The 23,933-nt window shown below is 51.1% G+C and overlaps 9 protein-coding genes across 10 annotated transcripts; 5 read left to right on the top strand and 4 right to left on the bottom strand.

Annotated features, from left to right (window-relative positions):
• Window positions 1-765: 765 nt before the first annotated feature.
• On the bottom strand, window positions 766-1,565 carry L3040_005022 (uncharacterized protein; the record flags this gene model as incomplete). Its single annotated transcript, XM_007294534.2, has 2 exons — window positions 766-1,370; window positions 1,493-1,565. 2 exons carry the CDS (start codon window positions 1,563-1,565, stop codon window positions 766-768), a joined length of 678 nt encoding a protein of 225 aa, XP_007294596.2.
• A 554-nt stretch (window positions 1,566-2,119) lies between these two features.
• Window positions 2,120-3,317, top strand: L3040_005021 (uncharacterized protein; the record flags this gene model as incomplete). Its single annotated transcript, XM_066156421.1, has 2 exons — window positions 2,120-2,160; window positions 2,387-3,317. The coding sequence occupies 2 exons, from the start codon at window positions 2,120-2,122 to the stop codon at window positions 3,315-3,317; spliced, it is 972 nt and encodes a 323-aa protein (XP_066011827.1).
• Window positions 3,318-3,728: 411 nt separating this feature from the next.
• Window positions 3,729-4,247, bottom strand: L3040_005020 (uncharacterized protein; the record flags this gene model as incomplete). Its single annotated transcript, XM_007294532.1, has 2 exons — window positions 3,729-3,834; window positions 3,904-4,247. The coding sequence occupies 2 exons, from the start codon at window positions 4,245-4,247 to the stop codon at window positions 3,729-3,731; spliced, it is 450 nt and encodes a 149-aa protein (XP_007294594.1).
• Window positions 4,248-4,784: 537 nt separating this feature from the next.
• On the top strand, window positions 4,785-6,024 carry L3040_005019 (uncharacterized protein; the record flags this gene model as incomplete). Its single annotated transcript, XM_007294531.1, has 2 exons — window positions 4,785-5,223; window positions 5,276-6,024. The coding sequence occupies 2 exons, from the start codon at window positions 4,785-4,787 to the stop codon at window positions 6,022-6,024; spliced, it is 1,188 nt and encodes a 395-aa protein (XP_007294593.1).
• Window positions 6,025-6,170: 146 nt separating this feature from the next.
• L3040_005018 (uncharacterized protein) lies at window positions 6,171-6,512 on the bottom strand (the record flags this gene model as incomplete). The annotated part of the gene is made up of 2 exons (XM_066156420.1): window positions 6,171-6,376; window positions 6,455-6,512. The coding sequence occupies 2 exons, from the start codon at window positions 6,510-6,512 to the stop codon at window positions 6,171-6,173; spliced, it is 264 nt and encodes an 87-aa protein (XP_066011826.1).
• Window positions 6,513-6,602: 90 nt separating this feature from the next.
• L3040_005017 (uncharacterized protein) lies at window positions 6,603-8,926 on the top strand (the record flags this gene model as incomplete). 2 transcript variants are annotated; one of them, XM_066156419.1, is made up of 5 exons in its annotated part: window positions 6,603-6,612; window positions 6,764-6,769; window positions 6,973-7,956; window positions 8,447-8,681; window positions 8,755-8,926. In XM_066156419.1, the coding sequence occupies 5 exons, from the start codon at window positions 6,603-6,605 to the stop codon at window positions 8,924-8,926; spliced, it is 1,407 nt and encodes a 468-aa protein (XP_066011825.1). The 2 variants fall into 2 exon arrangements, with proteins under 2 accessions (XP_066011825.1, XP_007294592.2); XM_007294530.2 differs by lacking the exon at window positions 8,755-8,926 and adding an exon at window positions 8,751-8,754.
• A 524-nt stretch (window positions 8,927-9,450) lies between these two features.
• Window positions 9,451-15,538, bottom strand: L3040_005016 (uncharacterized protein; the record flags this gene model as incomplete). The annotated part of the gene is made up of 4 exons (XM_007294529.2): window positions 9,451-9,479; window positions 9,559-9,660; window positions 9,763-14,908; window positions 14,957-15,538. 4 exons carry the CDS (start codon window positions 15,536-15,538, stop codon window positions 9,451-9,453), a joined length of 5,859 nt encoding a protein of 1,952 aa, XP_007294591.2.
• A 366-nt stretch (window positions 15,539-15,904) lies between these two features.
• L3040_005015 (uncharacterized protein) lies at window positions 15,905-19,365 on the top strand (the record flags this gene model as incomplete). The annotated part of the gene is made up of 2 exons (XM_007294528.1): window positions 15,905-16,067; window positions 16,124-19,365. 2 exons carry the CDS (start codon window positions 15,905-15,907, stop codon window positions 19,363-19,365), a joined length of 3,405 nt encoding a protein of 1,134 aa, XP_007294590.1.
• Window positions 19,366-20,164: 799 nt separating this feature from the next.
• L3040_005014 (uncharacterized protein) lies at window positions 20,165-22,697 on the top strand (the record flags this gene model as incomplete). Its single annotated transcript, XM_007294527.1, has 4 exons — window positions 20,165-20,262; window positions 20,316-20,335; window positions 20,396-20,446; window positions 20,497-22,697. 4 exons carry the CDS (start codon window positions 20,165-20,167, stop codon window positions 22,695-22,697), a joined length of 2,370 nt encoding a protein of 789 aa, XP_007294589.1.
• Between the last annotated feature and the right edge of the window lie 1,236 nt (window positions 22,698-23,933).

The raw sequence follows: 23,933 nt of genomic DNA, 5'->3' as shown, positions 1-23,933 counted from the left end.
AACTTAATTGTTTCCTCCATACGGGCAAAGAGTAGGTACATGCAGGCAGTCCGCGGTCGGCGCGCGAGATGAGCTGATTGAGTGAGTGATAAGCGAGAACAGTCGTCGCTGATGTTTGGTTTGAGCTCGGGCTTGGCAATACAGAGTACCGTACACACTCTATTCTTCTTCCCTTCTTGTTTTTCTTATTCGGGAAGTATCGTAAAAGTAAGCAGGCAGGTAGTAGGTACTGCCAGGCAGCTGTCAAGAAGGCTGGTGAACTTCAAATGCGTCCGTGCAGCAGATCAGTGGGAGGGAGTGTGGCGGCGTACTGGTGTGAACGAATAATCTATGGAATATGGATGGGTGTGTAGCTGAGCTGGTCGGGCTGATCTGGATACCTACGTATTACAGTGACTCTACGGACTATCACTGCCCGCCGCTACCTATCCTCTGATATTCCGCAGCGATCGTTCTGTCGTCTCTGCAAAAGTTTTGAAGATCCTTCCTCTCCTCTCCTCTCCTCTCCTCTTACCCTTTCTTGCTATAAAGAATGCTTCCTCGCACATTGCTCTTCCAGCCCTTGAATCCCTTTGGTTCGCCTCAGCCGCACACCTCCCGTACCAGGCCTCCTCGTCGTCTACTGGTATGGGAGGCACATATATATCCGTATCCCACTCGTAATCCACTCATATCCCACTCATTTTTACTCGGCTTTCATCCATCCAGTCAGTCAGCCAGCTATTCGTCATCCATTCGACCAACAAACCATCTCCTCCCCGCCCCTCAATCCCCCTCTGCCCTCTCCAAAAAATCGGGATCATTTCTAACCCTCCCTTCAAACTTTCTCCACCAATCCTCAAACGCCTTCAACGGCACCACCTCCACGCCCCCATTCAGATTCCCGCTAAAGCTCGCCAGGAAGTTAAACGCGTTCTTGATGATCCGCTGCGCCAGCACTAACGTCTCTGGTTTCCCTCCCCCCTTCGAATTACTACTACGGTTGTTATGACCAGCAAGTACCAGCGCCTGGGAATTAGCAAAGGACGTCGTCGAAGATGACGACGATGATTGTTGTTGCAGCGCGGCCATCTGCGCACCCACCGACTCTGCGGTCTCGAGGGAGATCCCAAGCGTGATTTCCCCATCCCCTGTTTGCGGAATCGTCTCGTCGGCGTCCATGTCTACCTCTGTTGTTTCACCCGGACCAGACGGTGAAGAAGACGAGGCACTAAGGCCCGAGATCTTAAATACGGCGCTTTCCTTGCCAGGACCGATGCCGCCGAGGAATTTAAAGGATAGGCTCGCAGTCGCCGTGAGAGGCGAGAGGGAGATATATACGGCTGCTGCAGTGTCTGGGGGAAGTGTTATTCCGGGGAGGAGGAAGACGACTGTGTACTGGTTAGCCTTGTATCCATCCATCTGCATTGCTGAAAGCTAGGAATAGAAGGATGGAATGATCTCGTACGTGGGAACGTGAGAGGCAGGCAGAAGGATAGACAGACAGACGTACCTATGTGGCTAAAGGGTTTCGTGGTCGGCAGTGTGAAGACGAAGGAGGTCGCGGAGGGCACGGCGCTGGGCATCGTAATGCATGGTGCGCCGGTAGGTATTACGCCGAAGAGTTGGGGGAGGGGGTCTGCCATTTGAATTTACGTCGATAGAGGAACTTCGAATGTGTGAAAGCCGATGTTTGGGAATTGGTGCTGGCGTTTCTTGGTGAGGAGTGATCGCAGGCGCAAACAGGGCCGGGGAGAATCAGACAATTGGTTCACGAGGTCAGAGAGCTCGTCGGTCGTTGAATTGGTATGTAGTAGATGTAGGAGACATAAGGCAGCGGGCGTTTTCTCGACAGTAGGTTGGAAAGTAGTTGTAAATGGTGGCGGGAGTAAAGTCTGGTGAGTGTGGTGTTTTCTGCAAAGGTATGCTGATGAGATAAAGTAGACGGTGCACCAAAAGGAATTCCTGACGTGGGGTTGCACACAGCTCTGGTGGGGCGGGCTTGGCAGAACAAGACAGTTCCTGAATCTGCGAGATACTTCTACAGAGTCCGTACCTACAGTAGATTCATTCCGATCCGAATGCAAGCAACGGCACTTTTCGTCAAGCTCGGTCCACAGAATAGAGACTTTATTTCAAGATGACAAAGTCAAATGTGGATCTCATCAATGAGTGTGATGTGTAAGTCCAATTCTCTCATATCAGTTTCCCTGAGAAGAAATGGCGGGGTAGCTTCTCAAAGGAGAGCATAGTTATGGAGTCCAAGGCTTCAAACCGCCGTTGAAATACTCACTCCATAGAGCCCCCTCCCCCAGCTACCCTTATTTCATCTCTATTGCGTTCATCTCTTCAACCTCTTGACATCCAATATCTCTCATCTCATACCCACTGGACCTAACACACCCAGCTTCCCTTACCCCTCTTCCCCCTCCCACGCCTCCCTCCACGCGACACTCTACACGCTCCTCTCCGCCTCGAGAACCCCCATAGGCTTCATCACCGAGCCTGTCTTCAATGCCCTCGCCAAGGTCCCCATAGCCATAAAAGGCGAACTCGAAGTCTCGCGCACTCGGCGTACCATCCTCGCATTTACCCAGGCCAGCGAAGCCCAACGATCCGCCGCAATCGCAGCAACCTGCTCACACTGGCGCACTCACAAGACCTTTGCCGTCCTGGAAGGTTGGCGCGACGAGCTCTACCCCGTCTACGATCCCGGTAACGAACTGCTGTTCAGCGTCGAGCGCAGCGCGAGCTGTCTGTTCGGCGTCGTGACGTACGGTGTGCACATGACGGCCTACACCCGGGACATGGATGCGAGTTTCGGGATCAAGATTTGGGTGCCGAGACGGGCGAGCACGAAACAGACGTATCCGGGCATGCTGGATAATACCGTGGCGGGCGGGATGGCGACGGGCGAGCAGCCGCTGGAGTGTGTGGTGAGGGAGGCGCAGGAGGAGGCCTCTCTGCCGGAGGGGCTGGTGAGGGAGAATGTCAAGGCGCAAGGCACAGTTACGTACTGCTATGTTAGGGACGAAAGGGCGGGCGGGGAGACGGGCCTGGTACAGCCGGAGTGTCAGTATGTTTTTGACTTGGAGCTGCCCAAGGAGACGCTGTGCAAGCCGAATGATGATGAGGTGGAGGGGTTCGGGTTGTGGAGCGTAGAGGAGGTGCAGGTCGCGCTGGGAAGGGGGGAGTTCAAGCCGAATTGCGCGGTTGTTATGCTTGACTTCTTCGTGCGGTGGGGGGTCCTGACAAAGGAGAACGAGAAGGACTACGAGGAGATTGTGAGGAGGTTGCATAGGAAGCTCGAGTTTCCCGGGCCACATAGTGGGGAGTAGCTCTGGGTTAGCAGGAAGAGATGGGTGGATTGGATACTAGGGGTCTTGGGCATGGATAGAATATTGCATCATTTGGGAGTTTGAGAGCGTCTTAGAGTATGCTTTTTGCATTAGAGATCTACCGCAACGTCCGAGGTATCTCTCTGCCGATGCCCAACAACGCCAGGAGCATGAAATGCTTTTGGTATTCCGAACGCCGTCTGGTAAATCCAACCAGTTCTATACTTGAAAGGAAATGCAGAGATGTTGAGAAAATCTAGGCTTATGCAGGGGCCTAACCATCCTGGAGGCTCGACATCAGGTTCTTGTGGTTGCAAGACCACCCAAAGCTGCGCAAGAGATATGGCATGTGTTCCTGAACTAGTCGTCAAATATTGTCGAGAAGGTCGTATAATCGAAGGCAGGACTGGTCTATTTCTTGACCAACAGGTAAACGTAGTCCACTCTCAACGACGTGAGCTTCTTGTACGGGCCCTCAAGCGCCATCAACAGTCCCCCAAACGAGATATACGCCTTACTATACCACCATTAGCACCATTCCCCACCACCATAAGCAATCAATACACGCGCGCCGATCCCAACTCACATCGTGGCTCCATCTTCCGCATCCTCAAACTTGTACACCTTCCCATGGCACACATAATCGAACATGTCCGCCAGCGTCGGCTCGCCGCCAGGGCCGTGCTGACTCACGTCGCGCCAGCCCTTGCCACCGTCTTTGCTGCCGTCCAGGGCGAGCGTGGTGGCGATGACGACCTGCAGGTTATCGTCGATGGCGCAGGGGTACAGCTCCGTGTTGATGTCGAGCGTCATGAAGGTGTCGTCGTCGTGCGACTTGCCGCCGATGCGCGCCACGCGGTCATACTTGGACTGGTCGAAGGTCTGGATGTGGAAGGTGTCCTCGAAGAGCTGAGAGTCGGTTGCTGCCATGGTAGGTGTGGTTTGGTGGTTTGGGGCGAGGGTGGTGTGTGGATGTGTGGAGTGAGGACCTCAGAGAGCTTTGGTTTGGTTTGCAGTTCCAGATGTCGCGAAGCGTTGTCAAGAGTGAGCGTTGCAGGCGCGTACTGTTTGGAGATTCTTGTGAAGTGAAATTGGGGTGCGCGATGTCTGGGGAGGCGTAAAGAGCGTGTGGTGAGGTGGGAGGTGGAGGGGCAATGAACGAGGCTCAAAATATTTTTTGGTCGCTTGAACTGCGGCTCGTTAAGTAGCGCCATGGAGGCAGCATTCTATTTTTTTTCGTAGCTGTAGTTGGCCCAACTTTCAACCGAGCTATGTAGCTACCTCCTCTGTTGTATACACATCTCTACGTTGCCATCATTGAAATTCAAAACTTCGCTGACAATTCGAGGTCAGCAACGCGCCAGCAGATATCTTGACTTGGTTCGGTCTGGAAATACATATTCCCGGAGCCTGTAAATAAATTAGCCGACCAGTGTTCCTATCCCTCGAGGAGATCAGATTTCAGAAATGGCATTCAGAAAGCGCAGTGTTGTTCCTCAATCCGGAGGTACCGCCTCTAGTCCTGCGGTCTCAGCAAAGCCAGCCCTCGCCCAAGGTGTAAGGCCATCACCCTTAGACGGACGCCTGACGACCTCAACTGGGACGCACTCACTGGACTCTCTTCTTGCTGGACATTCTGGGCTGGCTCTAGGAACTTCTCTCTTGGTCGAAGAAAATGGCACGACGGATTTTGCAGGTGCGTTGGTAAGGTACTATGCTGCCGAGGGGATTGTCCAGGGGCATCATGTGCATGTGCTAGGCGTGCACGAGGCTTGGGGAAGGGAATTACCTGGAATCAGTGCTGCTGGAGAGGGTTCTTCGGGGAGAGCTGAGCAGAGAGCTGATGAGAAGATGAAGATTGCGTGGCGGTATGAACGGTTGGGAGAATTTGGATCTGGAGCAAGAGGTGGGTCTCGAGGCACTCAGAATGAAAATGGGACTAAATCCGTGGCAAACAGATAGAAATCCGGCACAGCAGAGAGGAGGCTCGGATCCTTTGAGCACTTCTGTATTCTGCCATGATTTTGATTTGAGCAGGCGGCTAGTTCTACCTTCTCCTTCTAATATGAAGCTCGTGCCTATATCTACGCGGCCAAATTCCGACTTCCAGGACCAAATTTCCCCTGTGTCTCCCTTCACGGGATACTTGAACCATCTCACTTCCCAAATTTCAGCTACTCCACCCAACGCCATCCACCGAATTGTCATCCCAAACCTTCTCTCTCCAGCAATATACCCCTCAGAAGCAGCACGACCCGAATACATCCTGCAATTCCTCCACGCCCTCCGCGCCCTGCTCCGCAAACATCCAGCCCAATTCACAGCCTTCATAACTCTTCCGCTAAACCTCTACCCGCGGGCCACAGGCCTCACTCGGTGGATGGAGCTCCTCAGCGATGGGGTCCTCGAACTCGCACCCTTTCCATCAACGGCAATCGCCACCAAGTCGAACCCGACATCGACGCTCCAAGAGGATCCCCCACAAGGCATGTTGAAGATCCACCGATTACCGATCTTCCATGAGAAGGGGGGCGGAGGGGGAGAGGCGAGCGGGTTCGGTGACGACTTGGCGTTTACGTTGAGTAGGCGGAAGGGACTGGTCATCAAGCCGTTCAGCTTGCCACCGGTGGAGGGGGATGCGGAGGGACAGCAAGGGAGCAATGAGCATGAGAAAGGGAAGGCGACGAAGGTGGATATTGAGTTTTAAAAAAAGACTGGGAGTTGGGAGGCGTTGTGGGATGGTTGGGAAAAGTGCTGGTGGTCCGCTCTGGGTTATGGGCATCGGATTGATGAATGGATGCAGTACCTTGTATCGTCCACTGTTGATTTCAAATGCAGGCTTCCATTTATCGGTCACCTTCGACGTTCAGATTCCTCGGAGGTGCGCGGACTCTCTCCAAGCATGTCGTCCATCTCAATCTGATTCCACGTGCCCTGACCACTTGAAGTGACAGTCCTAAGATAGTTCCGGTCGAACAATGCCTGACGAGGATTGATAGATATGTTGGATACCCGGAGCCGGAAAGAATCCCCAACACACGAGGAGACGATCAACCATGCTGCTCATTCTGTCAGAGAAGTGCCCGCTAGGAAAGGAGAAAAGGGGGTGGTGGATGGTGGGATGACAGGTCACATGCCTACGAAAAGCATTAAAACCACTACAATGAATATTGCGAGAGGCCAGAGTGAAGCCATTTCGAAAATTTCTAGTACTGCAGGATATTTTGACTTTCAATGTTTTCTAACATCAGACGCGTGTGGATGAATACCGGTACAATAATCCTGATGTCAAGGCGTTAGTCAGCAGGAGCTACTTATCCGAAAACAGGAAGGCTCTTTTCCTTGGCGTGAGCACACCACGCTAAGAAATTTCGTACATAAAAGCTGCTCCAAGTCGAACGCTGGTCCATCTTCCCTTAACATACTTTCATCAACCACACTGCAAGCACAGGGTAAGCATTCTACTCATTCCAAATTTCTTCCTCTGCTTCAATATGATTACAAAACAGATCTGTCAATCCCCTGACACCAGTTAAGCTGGACATGATGTCTAAAATATATGTTTTAATTTATGATTCGTCGCAAGCATACCTCTCTCCAATGTCGATCAATTCACTGCTGGTAGAACCACAAGCTGACTCGGCCTTCCATATAGATACCCGTCCCTGCTTCTTGGAACCAGCTGTCACAATGGCGCCCGTCTTTGATTCGGTCTCGGAGCCCATACCTATCTCCTTGATATCAGGCCGCTACATGTTATTCGATGTCAATGTCGTGACTTACCTTCGCAGGACTCACCATATCTGCGGTACTCTCATGGGGACGCTGCCACAGAGCCCACAGCAGAACCTGTTCTTCGGCATGCCTATGGAGTTGATGCCCGAGGAAGCCAAGCTGCTCGTTGAGAAAGGGGTCGCATACATCCTTGACGATAAACAGTGGCACAAAACTAGGCTCTTGAACACGCTGCAGGGTGCGGACAAACAGGCATACCTCAAGTCCCTCCGAACAATTGTCGTCCAGGCGCGCAAGGTCTGCCTGGAGGAGTCGCAGAGGAAAACAAAATATGCGCTGGCAATGAAAGCTGCGAGAGAGATTCCAGAGAATGCTAATGATTTGTTGGGCACCTCCCGCGAGTCCCACGCTTCTGATCCCGATCCTTCGCTCAGTTATCCACCGAGCACTGCAGACTCCGCCGATGTGTCCCTCTTCGAGCCCAAGTCCAACGCTTCTAGCAGGGTTAATAACAGACTCGTGTCTACAGGTCCAGTGGCAGCCACCCTAACCATAAGCTACCATCCTTCCTCACTGCCCCAGAACCCTGGCTCGTCACCCGACCCATCAGTCTCGTCTTCTTACGCATTATTTGCACACTTGCATGCCCGCGGCTACTACCTGATGCCCGGGCTGCGCTTCGGGTGTAATTACAATGTGTACCCTGGTGACCCCCTGCGTTTCCACAGTCATTTCCTTGCTACGAGCTATGATTTTGATCAAGACATTCCTCTGTTTGATATCATCGGTGGAGGGAGACTAGGCACGGCTGTCAAGAAGGGCTTCTTGATTGGCGGGGTAGACCCGGGTATGAAGGAGAGCAAAAGTGGTGAGAATGTGAGGACTTTCTGCATAGAGTGGGCCGGTATGTGAGGTGGCGGGTGGCCTAATCAGAGTCCCGAAATGTTGTTTTACGAAATATACCCAGCTTTTAAATTCACTGCCGTTGCTTCTTTGCGTTATGTTTGCCAGTTCCTACTCGTAAAAATTTGTCACTGATCAGCGCATTGAACATTTCCGCGTATAGAAAACCATGGCAGCTGGAAAGTGTTGCGCCGATCCGCCGGCTGACAGAATCATCTACATAAGTAATAGCCAGTGTTTCGCTATTACTTTTGTAGGTAGATAAAAATCTCTCTCTCTCTCTCTCACCGCTGAGCAGAGACAGGCTGGATTTCTTCACCAAGTGATGATATTGGCGGATAGTCGAGCCACATTTGTCAATATCAAGACCCAACTTCAACCGACGACTCGACGTTGAACAAAGAGCCATAGCTAAATATGTGTATATGCATACCCTTGCACCTCAACCCTGGTCTCTACCGTTTTTCAGAACGTAATCGCTAACAGACCAGCAAGCAGCTTAACATGTATAAGCCTCAGCGACCGCATCACCATCAAAATTAGAGAACAGCAAGTCTGCACAAAGAGTTCGAATCAATGCTACCAAAATAGCAGCCAAGTGATCAGCTACGGCAAAGAAAGCAAAGGTGCTATCGCGGTGGTGAAGACTCTTGACGTTGATCTTCAAGCGGATGAAGGCCAACCAAAGCGCCGGCTGGGTCTGCGATCTGGCTCTGCAATAGCGAGGTCAGTTCCTACCTCCCCCTCATTATTTATCTCTTCTTAAAGTCTAGATAGCTAACTGGCTTCGGGTAGGTAGTCCAGCCCCCGAAAGCCCTCCCTACGACACGCACGCAAACGTTGTCCTTTCCCAGCTCGATGATCGTAAACAAACAAGAAAGGCAGAACGAACTGCCAGCCAGCCTATCCAAGTAGCGGGCGGCCCTTTTCGTTCTCCAAGTCTCCTTCAAGCTCCAGAACCTCTTGCATAAATTCCACACACGCGCGCAGCGGAAATCCCGCTCTCTGGACTTTATTTGTTTTTGCCTCTTTTATGAGGGTGTGATTTTGATGTGTGCATGACATGATACATTTGCATATGTATGTAGGTGGGCGGCAGCCTTCTCTCCTGTCCTCCACCTTCTAGTCCGTGATTCCCTCCCTCCCGAGCCGGGTCGCAACCTCTCTCTGCGCACACGAACTTCTATACGCTTCTTTATGAGATCGAAGAAGAACACACGCCCGCCGAGGCCGTTCCATCAAGTGGTCATCACCTCGCTGGCGTATCAGCGGCGAGGCTCCCAACTCATCGACTAAGTGCTTGCTAAAAGGCGTTGGAAACCACTCGTTGAAAACAGCGACAAGAAAAACCCAAAGAGTGTGAAGTCTTTTTTTATTTTTTTTAAAAAAAAAAAAAAAAACCACCAGCAAAACAGCAAAACATCTCCAGAAGCCCGTACACCGACCGATCCGAGGTTCTAGATATCAAGCCTAACTGGATAGGTTGCAGGCTTAGCTATAGGACGAGGAGTACAATACTGACAGCTGTGATGCACAGTTAGTTGCTTTGATAAGGCAGCCGAACAACGTGTTAGCAGAGTCGAAGAGGATTGAAATGGCCTACATGTAACCACTGGCTGAAGTTCCAAATTCCTGGCGAGGCGTGTGTAGCGTGTATAGTCATGATACATTATACAAGACAAGATTAAACGTTGCAGAAAGTTCCCTGGGTATATCCTCAGTACCCTGATCCATACCAACGCCTAACGATCCTCAGCGATCGACCCCCCCGGACTCTCCTGCCTTGGATGATCCCCAGCTGACGCACCGCTAATCCCAAACTGCACACTCTGCCGCCTGCCACAAGACGGCGGCATCGACATACTTGTCAGACTACTCAACCGCATCGGGCTCGGGCTCGAATCCCTCGCCAGCAATCCCGGCGGCAGGCCCAGCGTCGGAATATTCGCATCCAATACGCTCTGCATAAATGGGCTCTTCGGATATGCAGGAGGCGTCGCGCTGGGCGGCGTCGCCTTCTCGAGAACCTCTTTATAAAAAGCCTCCAACGCAGCCGTATTGTGACAGAACGCCTCGAGCTCGTACCTGATTGAATCCGGCGTCGCAGGATTGGCGAGCTTGGAACCGGGTGGGCCGGGTCCCAGCACGTCAGAAGTAGCTCGCAGGAGGGGAGAGCCCATGGTAGTAGTCGTAGTAAAGGTTGAACGGAGCATAGGAGAATTGACAGGAGTAAGCTTGTCAGACATGTATCCGCCGTGTCCGTGCAGAGAGGAGACCATGCGCGTGCTGTTGTTTTCTGCATGAAGCCCGCTCTTGACATACCGGTCCGGCTCGCGCGACGCCATTGTACGGTTGTTATAAAGGCGGTTGGCGAGGAGGAGGAAGTTTCCATCGTCGGTGATCTGGGCGAGGACGACGCCCGAGCGGTGGATATATTGCGTGTACTTGAAATTGGGCTTGCCCCAAGAGTAGGTGACGTCGACATTGCTGGGGAAGTTCTTTGCGGCTTCAGTGTCGAGGACGAAGTTGAATTTCTTCATAATGGCCTTTTGGTAACATTGTCGGTTTCCTTGACAAGTCTGGACTTGGGGTCCGAATGAGTTCACGTCAAAGTATGTTCTTGGTTGTTGATTTGGAGGCTGAGCGGCAAGCTTGATGATGTATGGGCTTCGGAATGGATGCATAGCTGTTATCGAGCAAACCTCCCCAATTGGTGCCTCGACAAGCCTGAGACCATAACGTTCTGCTGTTGAAGCCCACGAGCCTAGAGCATCCTCGATTAGTTTCGCTGTAACTCCCATCCATTCAATGCGTATGTGGTAACAATTGTCGGGGTTGTGAAGTCTGTCGTAGTGCAAATGTATTATCTCTGGCCGATATGAGCGCTTGCGGTGATCGACATCGTACTTCATCACCTTGCTCAGAGCAACTTTGGGCCTCTTTCCCGTTCCAATGCCGCCCGCAGCGGGAGGCGTTGTCGCCCCCGAATCATTTGACATATCATCGTGATTTGAACCTGATCTGGATCGCTCTGGCCTCGGAGGATCTCTAGGCATGCTTTCGGTAATGGGCGTAGTTGGGATGGATGGATCTCGTCTCTTCGTAGCAAACCATCCTCTGCCGCTCTCAGGACGTTGCTTCGCAAACTCTCCGGTTACCTGGTAGAAGAACTGACCATCTCGGAACGGGTGGCGTTTCTCAACATGGACAAATATTCCCATATCTTTGTCCTTGTCCTTGCCAGTATCCTTGTTTACCTCGCCCTCCCTGATCTTCTGAAGCTCATCGTTTGCCATTAGCAAGTTTCCCAGCTCCACAGCTTCCTCTCTCGTATCGATATCTTCGAAATTCTCCATAAGCCAGGTCGTCATGTCAGAGCCTATAAAGCAGTTGTAATGAAGACGGAAATGCCACCGGCGATTCTGCATCCGAACTCCTCCTCTTTCAACAGGTCTTTGGATAGCTTCAGCTAGCCCGGCTATGTCAAGTTTAGACTTGCGGAATCGCTCGGTCTCAAGCAATTTTCCTCGTCGCAGATTGGGATCACCAGCTTCGACCAGTGGCAAGGTCTCGAGTTCCGCCGTGACGACAACAGAGGGGTCCTCTGTTTTATATACAATGTCGAGGGGGTTTGGACCCTTCAGCTTCTGAGAGCCTACGCTCTGGAATCGCCTTTCCGATGCGGTCAAAACTCTGTGTTTCTGCCACATCAGAGTGATCTTCTTGATCCCCTCGAGGCGAATTTCTTCTTCGTTATCTTCTCCCTGACGCATCTGGGTCTGTGTAGGCCGCTCCGCAGGGATCAGTACAAATCGAGCACGCCAGAATCGTAGATTCTCTGACATCTCCTCTGCGAGGCCAGCAATGAAAGCGTCCACATAGTTCCAATTGTACTCGTCTTTTGGCTTGCCAAGTACGACGAGTCGTGAATCATAATCTCGAGCCAGTGCTGTGCGGATTGCTGGGTTGTAAGCTGAAGGAATCACCGCTCCAGGCCTAGCAGACGTCGCCGCCGTGGGCTTGCGTATAAATGTATTAATCTCGACCTCCGTCTCGTTGACACATGATAATTGATGGATAATGCTTCCCATCGACATGAATACACTTGCACCATCTTCTGCAATGCGCGCGGGCTCGAACACGTTCGCAATTCGCATGGATTTCTGCCCAAATGCTTGAGCAACACCAGGGCCTACGACGATCTGAAACCCGTGGGACAGTCGTAGCCCAATGAGTTCTCGAAGAAGCTCTTCCCTGTCTTTAGAAATTTCATTTAAATCTTCTTCGAGATTTTGAGCAATGTTATATGGTTTCTGTTGGTATTCCGTGTCTAGTTGATGCTTCGTTGGGAAGTATTCCGTAGTCAACGGGACCGATGCAGGAGAGCAAAGAGATTTCCATTTCATCGTTTTTGTAAGCACTGGCCTGGGAAACACGTGTTGCCATCTCGTATAAGGAGTTGGTCCTAAGGAGCTATTTTCCGAAGGATTTGAAGGATTTAGTACAGTCAACCATGGTGACAAGGCTCTTGTAGGCGAGAGGGTGGCTGGCAGTTCAGGAACCGCCCCAGCGAGCAATTTGGAGTTGAAAAGCTTTTGGTTGTCGTCTTGCCTAGCCGACTGCAGGAGTCGATCATCGGTCCGCCGACTCTCTGCTTCATACAAAGATCCCAATACTGATCGAGACTTGAGCTGATTGGTCTGATCCAGGGACTGGAGAGCGCTTTTGATAGTTATGGGACGTGAAGACGAACTTTTATCTGCATCAGCTTTCTCAGGAACTGCTTTTCTCTCGGTAGACAATGATTCTAGGCTCTTCTTCGACCGGTTACTTTGAGAAGAAGGTGGTCTATTGATACCATGTGACGATGCCGTAACAAGGAAACGGTTGGCCATTTCAGCGCTTCCATTCATCATTGACCCAGTGTTTTTTGCTGTCCCGGACACCGGCTTTGCTGCCTTTGCATGCTCAATTTGGATCTCAGCAGTCGCAGCTTTCGGAGCCGCAATACCAAACCCATACTTGCCGAGGCTGATCTGGCGAACAGATCTGACTGGCCTGACCGGAGAAGTACGTGTCGAGGTATTGGTCATGGTGCTCACAACGCTCTCTTTGCGAGGCCTCGTTACGTACTCGGTATGCTTGGACTCGAGGGTACTCTTTCCAGCTGGTGATACAGATAGAAAGCCCGTCCCCTTCAGAGTTCCATGTTCATCGCTAGATGAAGTACCGAATACCTTGGGATCTTCTGCTAGGGGTTTTTTTACTGCTTCCTCGCTACTGGGTTTGAAGTATTTTTTCCCTTCAATATTGTGTCGACCTCCAGAAAAGTCTTCTGAAATCTGTGATCTCATGATGTCAAAGACCTCAAGGGCTCGAAAGAACCTCTCGTTCTCAGAAGGAGAATGCTTGTCTGTGAGTGGCTTCAAAGGACCGTTGATGACCTCCGAAAGACCTCCATATGTCTTCTCCCGTTTGATCTTCGCCGAGAGAGTATCCGGTGCCAATTTCTTCCCCGGGGTCTCTCGAGGTCCTAGGATCATCTGTGGGAATAATGCATCAAGCTGCAGAGGCGTTACCGCGATTTCTGTCATCGCGTTCTCCATGACGCTTGCCATTTCCATCTCATACATCTTACACCGAACCTCAAAATCGGAAGCTCGTTCAACGGGGGAAGTTTTGAAGAGCCTTTTGTGCGGTTTGGCGAGTGGATTTGCGATGTGAATATCTTGCGACGCCCCCGTCCAAAAGGAAACATCAAGCCAATGAGGTATGGCATATGACCATTCACTGGGAGGCTGGAATGAAGCGACCGATCCCGAGCGGGCCTGCCGCTCTTGTTGTATCGCCGTCGATTTTGATGGTGATACGGACTCATTCAAGGAAGAAAAACTGCTCCCAAACATGGACGCATTTTGGCGAGGAGTACTTTCTTCGCTACGAAGAGCCTTGAAGTGTATAGCCTCCTGAAAAGCTGCATACAGAGGGTTCCGGTACCTGAATAGCGGAACTGAATGTAGGGGCATTTTTGGAAGGCATACAAGATCGATGCCGATACCGTTTCCAATGAGATTCTCGGTTGTCAGTCTCAAAGTTTCGTAGTCGACTTCAAATAGGCCAGGACACGGAGTGATAACAACAATGGAAATGCCTGTTCTCATGAGATCTCTATCAATGTAGTCGTGGGAAAATTGCCGAGATGCCAGATTGATTGCCTCAAGAACATTTCCGTGCATCGCCAAGGATGGGTTGGCTTCAATACGGGTGCCGAGAACACCTCCCGTATTGGTTTCTCCAGATGCTTCTAAAGCATTTACAATATTGATGCGATGCATAGAGATATCTTTGCGGAAAAATTTGAACTCTCGCTTCAACTGATATAAAATGGTGGTCCAAGAACCGCTTGCCATCTCACTGACAACGACTCTGTAAAAGTCTTTGTAAGGTTTCTTGTTGGCGTCGATTTGAACACCTGTATGATAGGAGCTATCATGCGCACTTGTAGCCAGTTCGGAAGCTATCCCCGTATCGTATTCCATTCTCGTGAAAAGTACAATGCTGACAAGATGCTTCGCCTTCAATGATGCCCATTTCTTGAAAAGTGCAGGAAGGAAGCCATTGACGACTTTGTTAAACATAATCTCGCCTGACCCTTCCGAGTCGAAATCCCACATCTCCTTTGACATTTGAATGAACAGAACGTAGCGAGCAGATTCGCTTCGAAATATGGGTTTGGAAGTTGTGGAGAAAAAAGCAGACTGGACTTTGCGACCATCCACATAGACAGCAGTCACTTGAGCTTTTATCGTGCCCATGAACAGGATTTTCTGGCTCTTAAAGACGGTTTTGTTGCTTAGTTCGGCAACCGTCAGCCGCCACATATCAGACCGGGCCAGGTATTCGTCCTTGAAAGACAACTCAACATGAGATGCAGAGTTCTCGTCCTGATCGGTCTAAGGGTTGTCAGCAAGAAATTATATCTGAATATGAAGCTCATATACCGTAGTCAATATAACATTGGACCGGTGCTTCAAACCAAACGCATCGGCAATGTATTTGGTTACAGACACTTCAAGTCCTTGATGTTTTGCCTTCATCTCTCTTGAAATATCTTTGGCTATAAACAAATAACGCTTCCATCGATCCACGTCGTGTTTGGCATCTTTGCCGCTGGCCGGACTTCTTGGGTTGGAAGCGCTGCGTTCCCGTTGCATGGGCGCTCCCAATGCAACCGAATCCCTCTTGAATGATTGCGTTTTATCCTGGAAGTCCCGAACTACAGAGTCTGTCTTCAGTGCCATGATTGCCATTAGCTCTCCAGGCTTGACATCGGTAAATAAGTCCAGGTTGAGGACCACCTCCTCTCTCGAGAACCCCTCATCATGGACCCAGAGCGTACATCTCCTTTCCACCGCCGTCTTGACAGTCACGGGAACAGGATCATGCTGGACCGTGCCCGTGTCGGACGTGGCTGTCAGTGGGCGACTCAGGACGGTGGCCTCTGGGCTGCCGTTGCTCACTTCTCGTAGGTGAGAGCTCCGCTGCGTGCCACGCCTGGGGGTGGATGAAGAGGCTGATAACATGGGCGTGGAGTGCCTCTTGGGCCGGAAAATCACATCAAGTCATGACCGAATGGTTAAGGCGAATAATATCGGGGGCAATGGCGAGAACGGGAACGATGGCGACAGTGAGGATATATTGGCTCTTTGAGAGAGTCCTGGAGAGAGAAGAGAATGCGGGTGGAGATGGGAGGTGAGGTACGGTATCGATCGCACGCTAATCTCACCGCCCGGCCCTTATCACCAAAAGTTTCCAGAAAAATAAAAAGTCCCGCAGGCATCACATCACGAGGAAGAGGATCGAGATGAGCTGAGCTGAGCTGAACTGAGCCGAGTTCATTTCAGCAAATAAACTTTGACATTAATATCGACCCTGACTGAAGATTCCAAATGGCCAAACGACCCGCAGAGGAGATCACGAACGGCGAAGAGGCCTATCTCAAGCGTCAAAAGCTCACCATATCTCCAGCTGGACCCCCAATTGAGATTCAATCCGGGAAGCAGCTGCGACAAGTTCTAGCATTCGATCAAAATACTAGTCGCTCAAAGCTAGGTATGCCTGCTGTACTCCTATCATGCTGTCAGCACTCGATGTTGACCCCGGCGTAGCAATACAATCCTTCAAATTTTTCCTAGACGGCTTCGCTACAGCAGAGGGCGAGAATGGCGGACGAATTGCGATTCTTAGAGATTATCTCGAGTTGGAGACGCCCTCGGACGATTCAGACAAAGATCATGTCTTTCTGAACGACCTCATGCAGGCGTGGGGCCTTGCGTGCTATTCGAACGACGAAAACCTCCAGTCTGCCGTTCCCGCAGTCCTCGCGCTGCTAATGAAGACCATGTCCAATATTCTCGACCTTTCGGCCCATGGATTGAGACTGGGGCGATCAGTATTGCGCCAGAAGGTACCAATAGCAAAGGGACTCGAGGCAAGGAAAGGGAAGGATTTTGTGATTTCTCCAGTACTGCGATTACTCAGAGAGATAACAGTTTTCGATGGAGGAGCTCTTGCAAAGTCGGTTTGGTTTGCCAGAGACCATTTCCTGAAGTACCTGGCTCGGAATCTCTCGATCAGATATCTCGGTGCTGGAGTTGAAGATCCACGGAAACCATCTGTACGGACGAACTCGCTTCGCTTCTTGGTGTCGTTGATCAAATTCCTCCCTCTGGACTTGAAAAGGGATCTTCTCAACCAAAGGGATATTATTTCGGCGATGACCAAGGATTTAATTGACGACCCGGCCTATATGGTACGAGATTTTCTGGAAACGGTGAAATCTTCTATACTGCTTGACGAGGGCCTGCCACGAGAAGCCAAGACGAAGATTTTCAGTGCCACGGTGCTAGGACGATTTGCGAAGCTATATCAGTATGACCAAGCCGAGGAAGAGACAAAGCCACCTAAGAAACCTGTGTACCAAGTTGCCCATGAATTATTGCTACTTGCTTGTACATCTCCAAAGCTAGGAGTTCTGATTTCCCAATCAAGCTTGTATCCTCGAGGCATAAACCCTGACGATACCCATGCCCTTGATCTCGAAGAATCTTCCATCGATTTGGGTCTTGACAGCGTTGACTGGATGGACAAGTTCAACGAAAAGGTACCTGTCCGGAATACCATCTTGTCGGAATTTATCCAATCTCTTCGGCCCTGGTCCCATATAAAGCAAAGCGAGCTTTTGACATCTATTCTCAACTCGGCTCCTGAGCTAATCGCAGATTACTACCACGGCAAGAAGGATTTCTCTTTCGACCCAAAACCTACGGCCACATGGATTGGCTACTCTGCTTTCATCTTCACGACGTTACAACTTCCCATACCCGTATACTTTGGCCACCAAGAACGATATGCCAGACTTCCGCCACCCCCCTCGGTTGTCCTAGAAAGCATTCTCCCTCAACCTTTAAGCCAGAAAAATCTGACCAGATGCCTTAACCTACCCAACAATAATCTAATAACTTTCTTCGCCGTCAGAATATTATGCGTTGTATTCGGCAAGCTGCAAGAGGCTCTGAAAATGTATCGCGAAGCAGCTAACGGATCGCCTTCATCATTGTGGGCACAAGCGGCGGAAGCGTTGACCGACGAGTTCTGCCGGAGATGCCCCGCAGTTAAGGACGTGATTTTGGCATTCCGACGATTGAAAGACACGGATCTGATGCAGAAGGAGGCAACGACGAAATTACTTGTTCTTTACTACGAAGTTGTTCCCCGGATCGCACTTGATGCCAAGTTTGGCGTGTCCGCGGCGCTCGCAGGCAATCTAAAGGCAATGGAAGATAACACCTTGGCCCCTGCCGACCGAGTACTTCGAGCGATAGAACTGGAACACCTCTTTCAATTCGCAAACTTCTCACCAGGCATGCGATGGTTCAGCAAAGTAGAAGGGCTCTCGGTCACTCCTTTCATGGCTATGCTAAAGCTTTCTGCGGAGGCTCCTGTAGATCTGCCCATGTTTAAGCTAAGAGCTGTGCTTGCGTCTGTGGTTAAGGAGAACCAGATTTTGCAAACTCAGACAGCAATTTCCGCGCTAGATACATTGGTACTGGGGCTGCGAACTCTTCACGAGCGGAACGCCTCCTCGGTTGTATACAATTTCCTCGACGATTGCATATCTCGTTGTGCAAGCAAACCCATTAAGTATATCTTTGCGTTGGAGGAAATTTCCGCAGCGTCAGACCACGAGCAAGCGCCTGTCAGCTTGCTGTCTTTGGCTATAGTCGAGCAATGGCCTTTTCTTGCCAAGTCAGCAAGTAGGGCTGAACTAGAGGAGGTTGCGGAGCTTGTGGCTAGATATCTTGCAGCATCCATAAAGATTCAAGAGGACAAGGTCGTGCTCAAGCTGTTGGTTAAGAAAATTGCTAAAGCATCACCTGAAGAATCGCAAGTCCGCAAAATCATCGAGCAGTCTCGAAAATTGGTTGACAACGTGGCTGTTGCAGAGAAGAGCACCAAATATATGGAGCTCAAGGCCGACCCTGCCAGCAACGTCTGTGCAGACAAAGAAAAGATGGAGGTGTTGGCAAAAATGGACGACAAATCTGCAAATCCGGCCGAAGACCACAAGGCGCTGACCAAGTGGACGACCAAAGAGATAGATGAGGTGGTCGATGGAGGACACTCAGCAGCGCTGATCATGCTCCTATCATCAGAGCACCTGAGCGTGCGGAAGGAAGCCCTGACAAACATTTCTAAAGTTGCCGCGAAGCTGGACGAGTCAACGCTAGACGAGAAAAAACAACTCTGGCTACTGCTGAACGAAGTGGTGGAGACAGCGAAGAAGATTATCGACCAGGAGCCTATGCCAACCGCCATATCAGCATTCGCATCGCATTCGATAGCCGTTCTCAACGATCCCTTGCACATAATGTACGGAAAGGTGAATCTGTTCCTGTCACAGGGCCCGACGTGGGATCTTGATAAGCTGCCGCTGATGCACAAGATTCTCGATCATGCGCCAAAAGTAGATGATGCGCATTCTGAGGAAACAGCCTGGTTCTTGAATTACATTCTTGCTGGACTCCAGACTAGCGCAGATATGGGACTGTATCGAAAGAGGCAGGTTTTTGAAAAGCTCTTGTCGTTATACAGCAGTAGTTATCTCGGCGCAGGTCTGCGCGACAAGATCCTCCGGATCTTTTTCCGGGCCACGAGAATTGAAGGAGGAAGTTCGACGCTCGTAACCAGGTTTAGTGCGATGACTTGGCTGGAAGCGCAGGTTTCGCTCGGAGGCGGAATGCCGTTGAAGGTGTTGATCGATAAGATATTGGAGTCCTGTGACCAGAAGCGAGTGAAGAAATGGAGTAAAGGCGCAAAGAAAGGAAAGGCACAAGTACAAAGGTTTTAATCAAGGTTCAATGTAGATATACGGAGAGATAAATACCCAGCTGCGACGAGCAAAGCAGCTGTACAAGCGTAAGTTGGGAGTTGGCATTGACACTTATTACAATCGAACAAAGTGCAGGGGTCAAGCCTGAGGACAATAGTAAGTCCGTAGTGAATACCGGTAGGTAAGGTAGTTTGGTCTCTGGCGCCTAATTAGCCGCGCAGGCAAGGGTTGGGGCTTAACATCTACCTAACAGCACCAAAACCACATGCACCACTTAAAATCACGACTCCATCGATCTTCCAACAATCACATCCGCGCCGCGCCGACTCGAGAACTCACTCAAATCTTCAAGCCTCCTATCCAGCAATAGCACCTTTAATGACTAAAAACCCCCATCACCTCCCGTACCTGCTACCACCAGATACCCACCCGATCTTAAATTACCTATCTTACCTGCCTTACATCTGAAGTTCGCGCCGCACTGCACACACGACCTGGTTCACCCTGTCTCGAGGGCAGGCCTCACGATACTACGAATTGCTACAAATCTTCTGGCGACGTCGCCCTGAGGCCTTCCGGCAACTCACCTTTCAAAAGGGAAAGGGAAAAGGGTCTCCCCTCCTACTATCCTGGTCTACTTATTCCACCATACTTTATCTTACCACCGTCCGATTTCATCTCCGCCACGTCACCCTGAGCCTTTTGATTAAAGCCTACCTCTACCTACCGACACCCACGCGACGAGCTGTAATTCGACCCAATCCATGAGACTTCCATACACTACAACCCCCCCGATTAGCTGTCCCCAGCAGCCGCCATGGCGACCAGATACACGCCCGATGAGTTGATGTTCCTGCGCGACTCTCCTCTAGTCTCGAGGCCCGCGAGCCTTCCGCCATCAGATCAATGGATGGGGTGAGCTGCTCCTCTCGCTCATGTCGTCCGGGGCTCCTACTGACTTGGTGCAGGCCAACCGCGGACGTTACTCGTAAATCGACCAAGCTAGCAAGTGACAGAGAAAAAACCCATGATTCTAACCTTTTTCTAGATCAGCCGAGACGCCCTGCTGCAGAGCGCCACGTCCCACGTAACTCTGCCAGTATGCAATGCGGTTGTGCACCGTAGGAGAAAGCTGCTAACATTGTATAGACCCCGAAGATATTATTCTTGGGCCGCCCAAGACTGCCTTCATGTCTGCTGGCTCAATGCGAAATGCGAGCAAACCCTCAGACCTACCGGAACGACCTTCTATTCGAGATGCAGACTCTAATGACCGATACAATCTTCGAAATAAGGGCAGAGAAGGCGAGGGAGAGCGAACTAGGGGGGAGAGAAACAGCAATTTACGATTGAAGCGTATTGAAGGCGATCGCGACCAGGACGGTGAAGGCTGGAGCACAGTCAAGCCGAGAAAGAGTTTTGGCACTGAGGGTGCTGAGAGATTCAATGGACGAATGGGAGGGGTGGACAGACACAGAGAGGATAGGAAATACAGGGACCGGGAAGATCGTGAGGTCAAGGAAAAGCCACGAGGTTTCGATACATTCTCGCGAGATATTGAGCATGATCAGGAGAGAGAGACCCGCCGAAGTGGGACTGGTCGTGGTCGAAACGAATCCTGGTTTAAGGACAAGGAGCCTGCCGATGCACCAACCACGCCGAGGGATCGTAATAGCAATGGGGACCGGTTCATTGACAGAAATCGTGGATGGAGAGAAAAGGAAAATGGTGATAGCAGAGGCGGCGATCGTGTCGAGAGAAATGAGAAAGGGAATAAGGGAGATAGAGGAGAGCGCCGCTGGGGGGATCAACCACAGGAAAACACTCCCGAGTGGTCTTTGGATGTGCCTGTTGAAGAAAAGCCCAAAACCAACCAGACCAAGACTGCAGAGGACTTTCAGAAGTGGAAGGAACAGATGCAAGGAAAAGACAAGGTTGCTGTGACCACTCTGGAGGAAACCAAGCCCGATGAGCCGCCGTCTCTTATTCCAGAGAAGTCGAGGGTTGAAACTCCGTTGGAAATGAACAATGGACCTGATAAATTCTTTGGCTCATGGATTGGTGGTAAAGAAGGAACCACCCCGGAAGAGCCTAAGATGGAGGCCACTCCGAAGGCCAAGACTATGGGGAAAGCTTCTCGATTCACCTCGTTCTTTACTCCTCAGGAGGAGCCACAGCGGCGAGTGACAGAGCCAGTCGCACCCCCGTCCTCGGCGCCCATGCAGAGTGGACTTGCGGCATTCTTCGGTGGCGGTCTTGGTGGAGGGCAGCCCAGTTCAAGTGACAACAATTCCCAGTCTGCAGCAGCAGAAAAAGAAGCATTCCAAAGCTTGCTTCAAAAGCTTCAGCACCAAACATTGAGTAGTTCTGGGTCTACTCCGCCTCTTGATGCTTCGAGACAACCAAAACCTACGCCACCGGAGAAGCAGCGGAGCAACCCAGTTCCTGGGCCAGAGATTTACCAGCAGTATCGCGCCGAACGTCCAGAAGAGGCTCGCCCAAGCGCCCGCAACCCTCAACAGTCTATCCCACAAGAGATATTGAATCAGCGCCAAATCACTGGAAGCCAGCCGATCATCCGACCAGAACAGATGTTGCAGGAACTTGTGGGTCAGCGCCACAGTGCCACGAGCCAACCTTCGAGACCCGACTTACCCCCATCTCGCAACAACAATGCCGATTTTCTCATGGGTCTCATGCAGAGTGCCAGAGCAGCACCTGATCCTCGGCCAACGGAGCAGACGCTTTTGAGAATGGCACCTAGGACTGTCGACCGCATGATGCAGCAGCAAGTTATCGAGCGCGAGCAGGAACTGCAACGAGAAGCAGCTCAGCGTGAACGAGCCTCGCAACGCCAAGTCCGACCTCCGCCTCCTCCTGGATTTATGTCTTTTGACGAGGCCACTGTTTACCGAGGTCTCCCGCATCATGAACGACAGCCAGGTAACCCACCTCAGCCAACTCAGATTCTGCAGCGCCCCCCGCCTCCGGGACTCGATATGGGCTGGGACCGCCAACCTCAACTTCCACCTCAACATCGCATTGCCCAGAACATTGCTCCTCCCCCGGGACTCGCCAACGGCCCAAGCAACGGACCCAACAGAGGAATGCCCCTGCCCCAGAATATGTACCCACCGGGCTTCCCCATGGGCGCCTTCCCCCCTCCCGACGTCATGGCCGGTCCTCCTCGTAACATGCAGATGCAGCCCCCGCCAGGCTTCTTCAACCAGCCTCCACCAGGCTTCATGCCACCCGGCATGAGCGGCTTCCAAGGACCCGAAGGCATGTCGTTTGGCTCGCCATTCGACGGCCGCGGACCTCCCCACCAGGGTGCCTTCAGACGACAGTAGGAAGATGCTGGATACCATAGTGTGATGGGTTTGTGTAATGATATGTTATTGGAGACTGAAACTTCATCTCACCCTTGGGTTTAATGCATGCCTAGGTAGCTAGCAAGAGCGATACAGCAATGGAATTGTGCTTGTATCCAAGCGATGGGTACTGGCTTCTGCAATCCTCCCCTTTCCGTTCCGCTTGCGCACTAGTTATCAAGTGAGTGATAGGTGGTAGATCATTAGGTGATGCAATTTTCCCTAGTTCCCTACTTCCTTCTGGCAGTACGCTAAACTTTGCCCACTGATCAACGTCGCCGGCGCGTGTGGGCTTTGCGCTCTTGGCCCCTTACGAGGAATGATGATAGACGACGAATCGAAGTTCTCTGGTCTTGCGCCATGGTGAAAAGGCGTTCATGTTAGCTTTGTGTTATTGCGTGCAGATCATTTCGGTGGCTGATTCCAGCTGGGTTGGTATGTTACGAGGACACTTTATGTTCTTCACGGGGTATATATGGATATATATGGATATATAAATCTATTGCGCCGGGAATGCATTTTGTATTGCAGGGCCTACAGGTGCTGAATGAGGTACTTGGCTGGTTGAGGATTTGAGAGTTTGGGGTGGCTATTTGTTAGATGGGGGGTTTGATATGCTGCTGCTCTTTGAAGGGGGTGGGGGTTGGTCCCGTTTTGTTTTGTTTGGTATGAGTGAGAAAGGGGGGGAAAGGGGTTTATATGTAAAAATGAACTGCATGGATGAATGACTTCGGGGGCACATGATTGATAAAGAACAGACTACGAGAAGGACTGGCTCATGATACATTTCTGGGTGTATTTGATAGAAGCATGGACAGGTTAGATGGACGCGTGGAGAGAGATGAAGACGGTATGGCCTGAGCTTTGCAAACGATCGACCGGGGAGGTCACTACGGGATCATTTATTACCTACACATCTATCCTTCTGGAAAGAAATCACAAGCTGGAGAGAGAAAGATCGTCAAATCACGCACATCAAAGCCGTTTCCCGCGTGAATATTGACTTTGGGCTCAGTGGGAGATGGCTGGTTTTCTTTATTGAGAAGCTGAGGCTCGTCCTGTTATGTTCGCGTCATTAGTATAAGCTTATGCTACGTAGATGAAGAGGAGAAAGGATAAGGCCCGTCCCTCTGGAAAAGCGCACATCGCATCGCATCGCATCGCATCGCATCACTAGAGAGAGGTGCCCGCCGCCTTCGGAAGACAGATGGGGAG

This window comes from Drepanopeziza brunnea (genome assembly GCF_022702325.1).
Source record: "Drepanopeziza brunnea f. sp. 'multigermtubi' strain 214-2 chromosome Unknown ctg7, whole genome shotgun sequence".
In the NCBI taxonomy this organism is placed as follows: domain Eukaryota; kingdom Fungi; phylum Ascomycota; class Leotiomycetes; order Helotiales; family Drepanopezizaceae; genus Drepanopeziza; species Drepanopeziza brunnea.
This window is presented reverse-complemented; position numbering and strand designations above follow the sequence as displayed.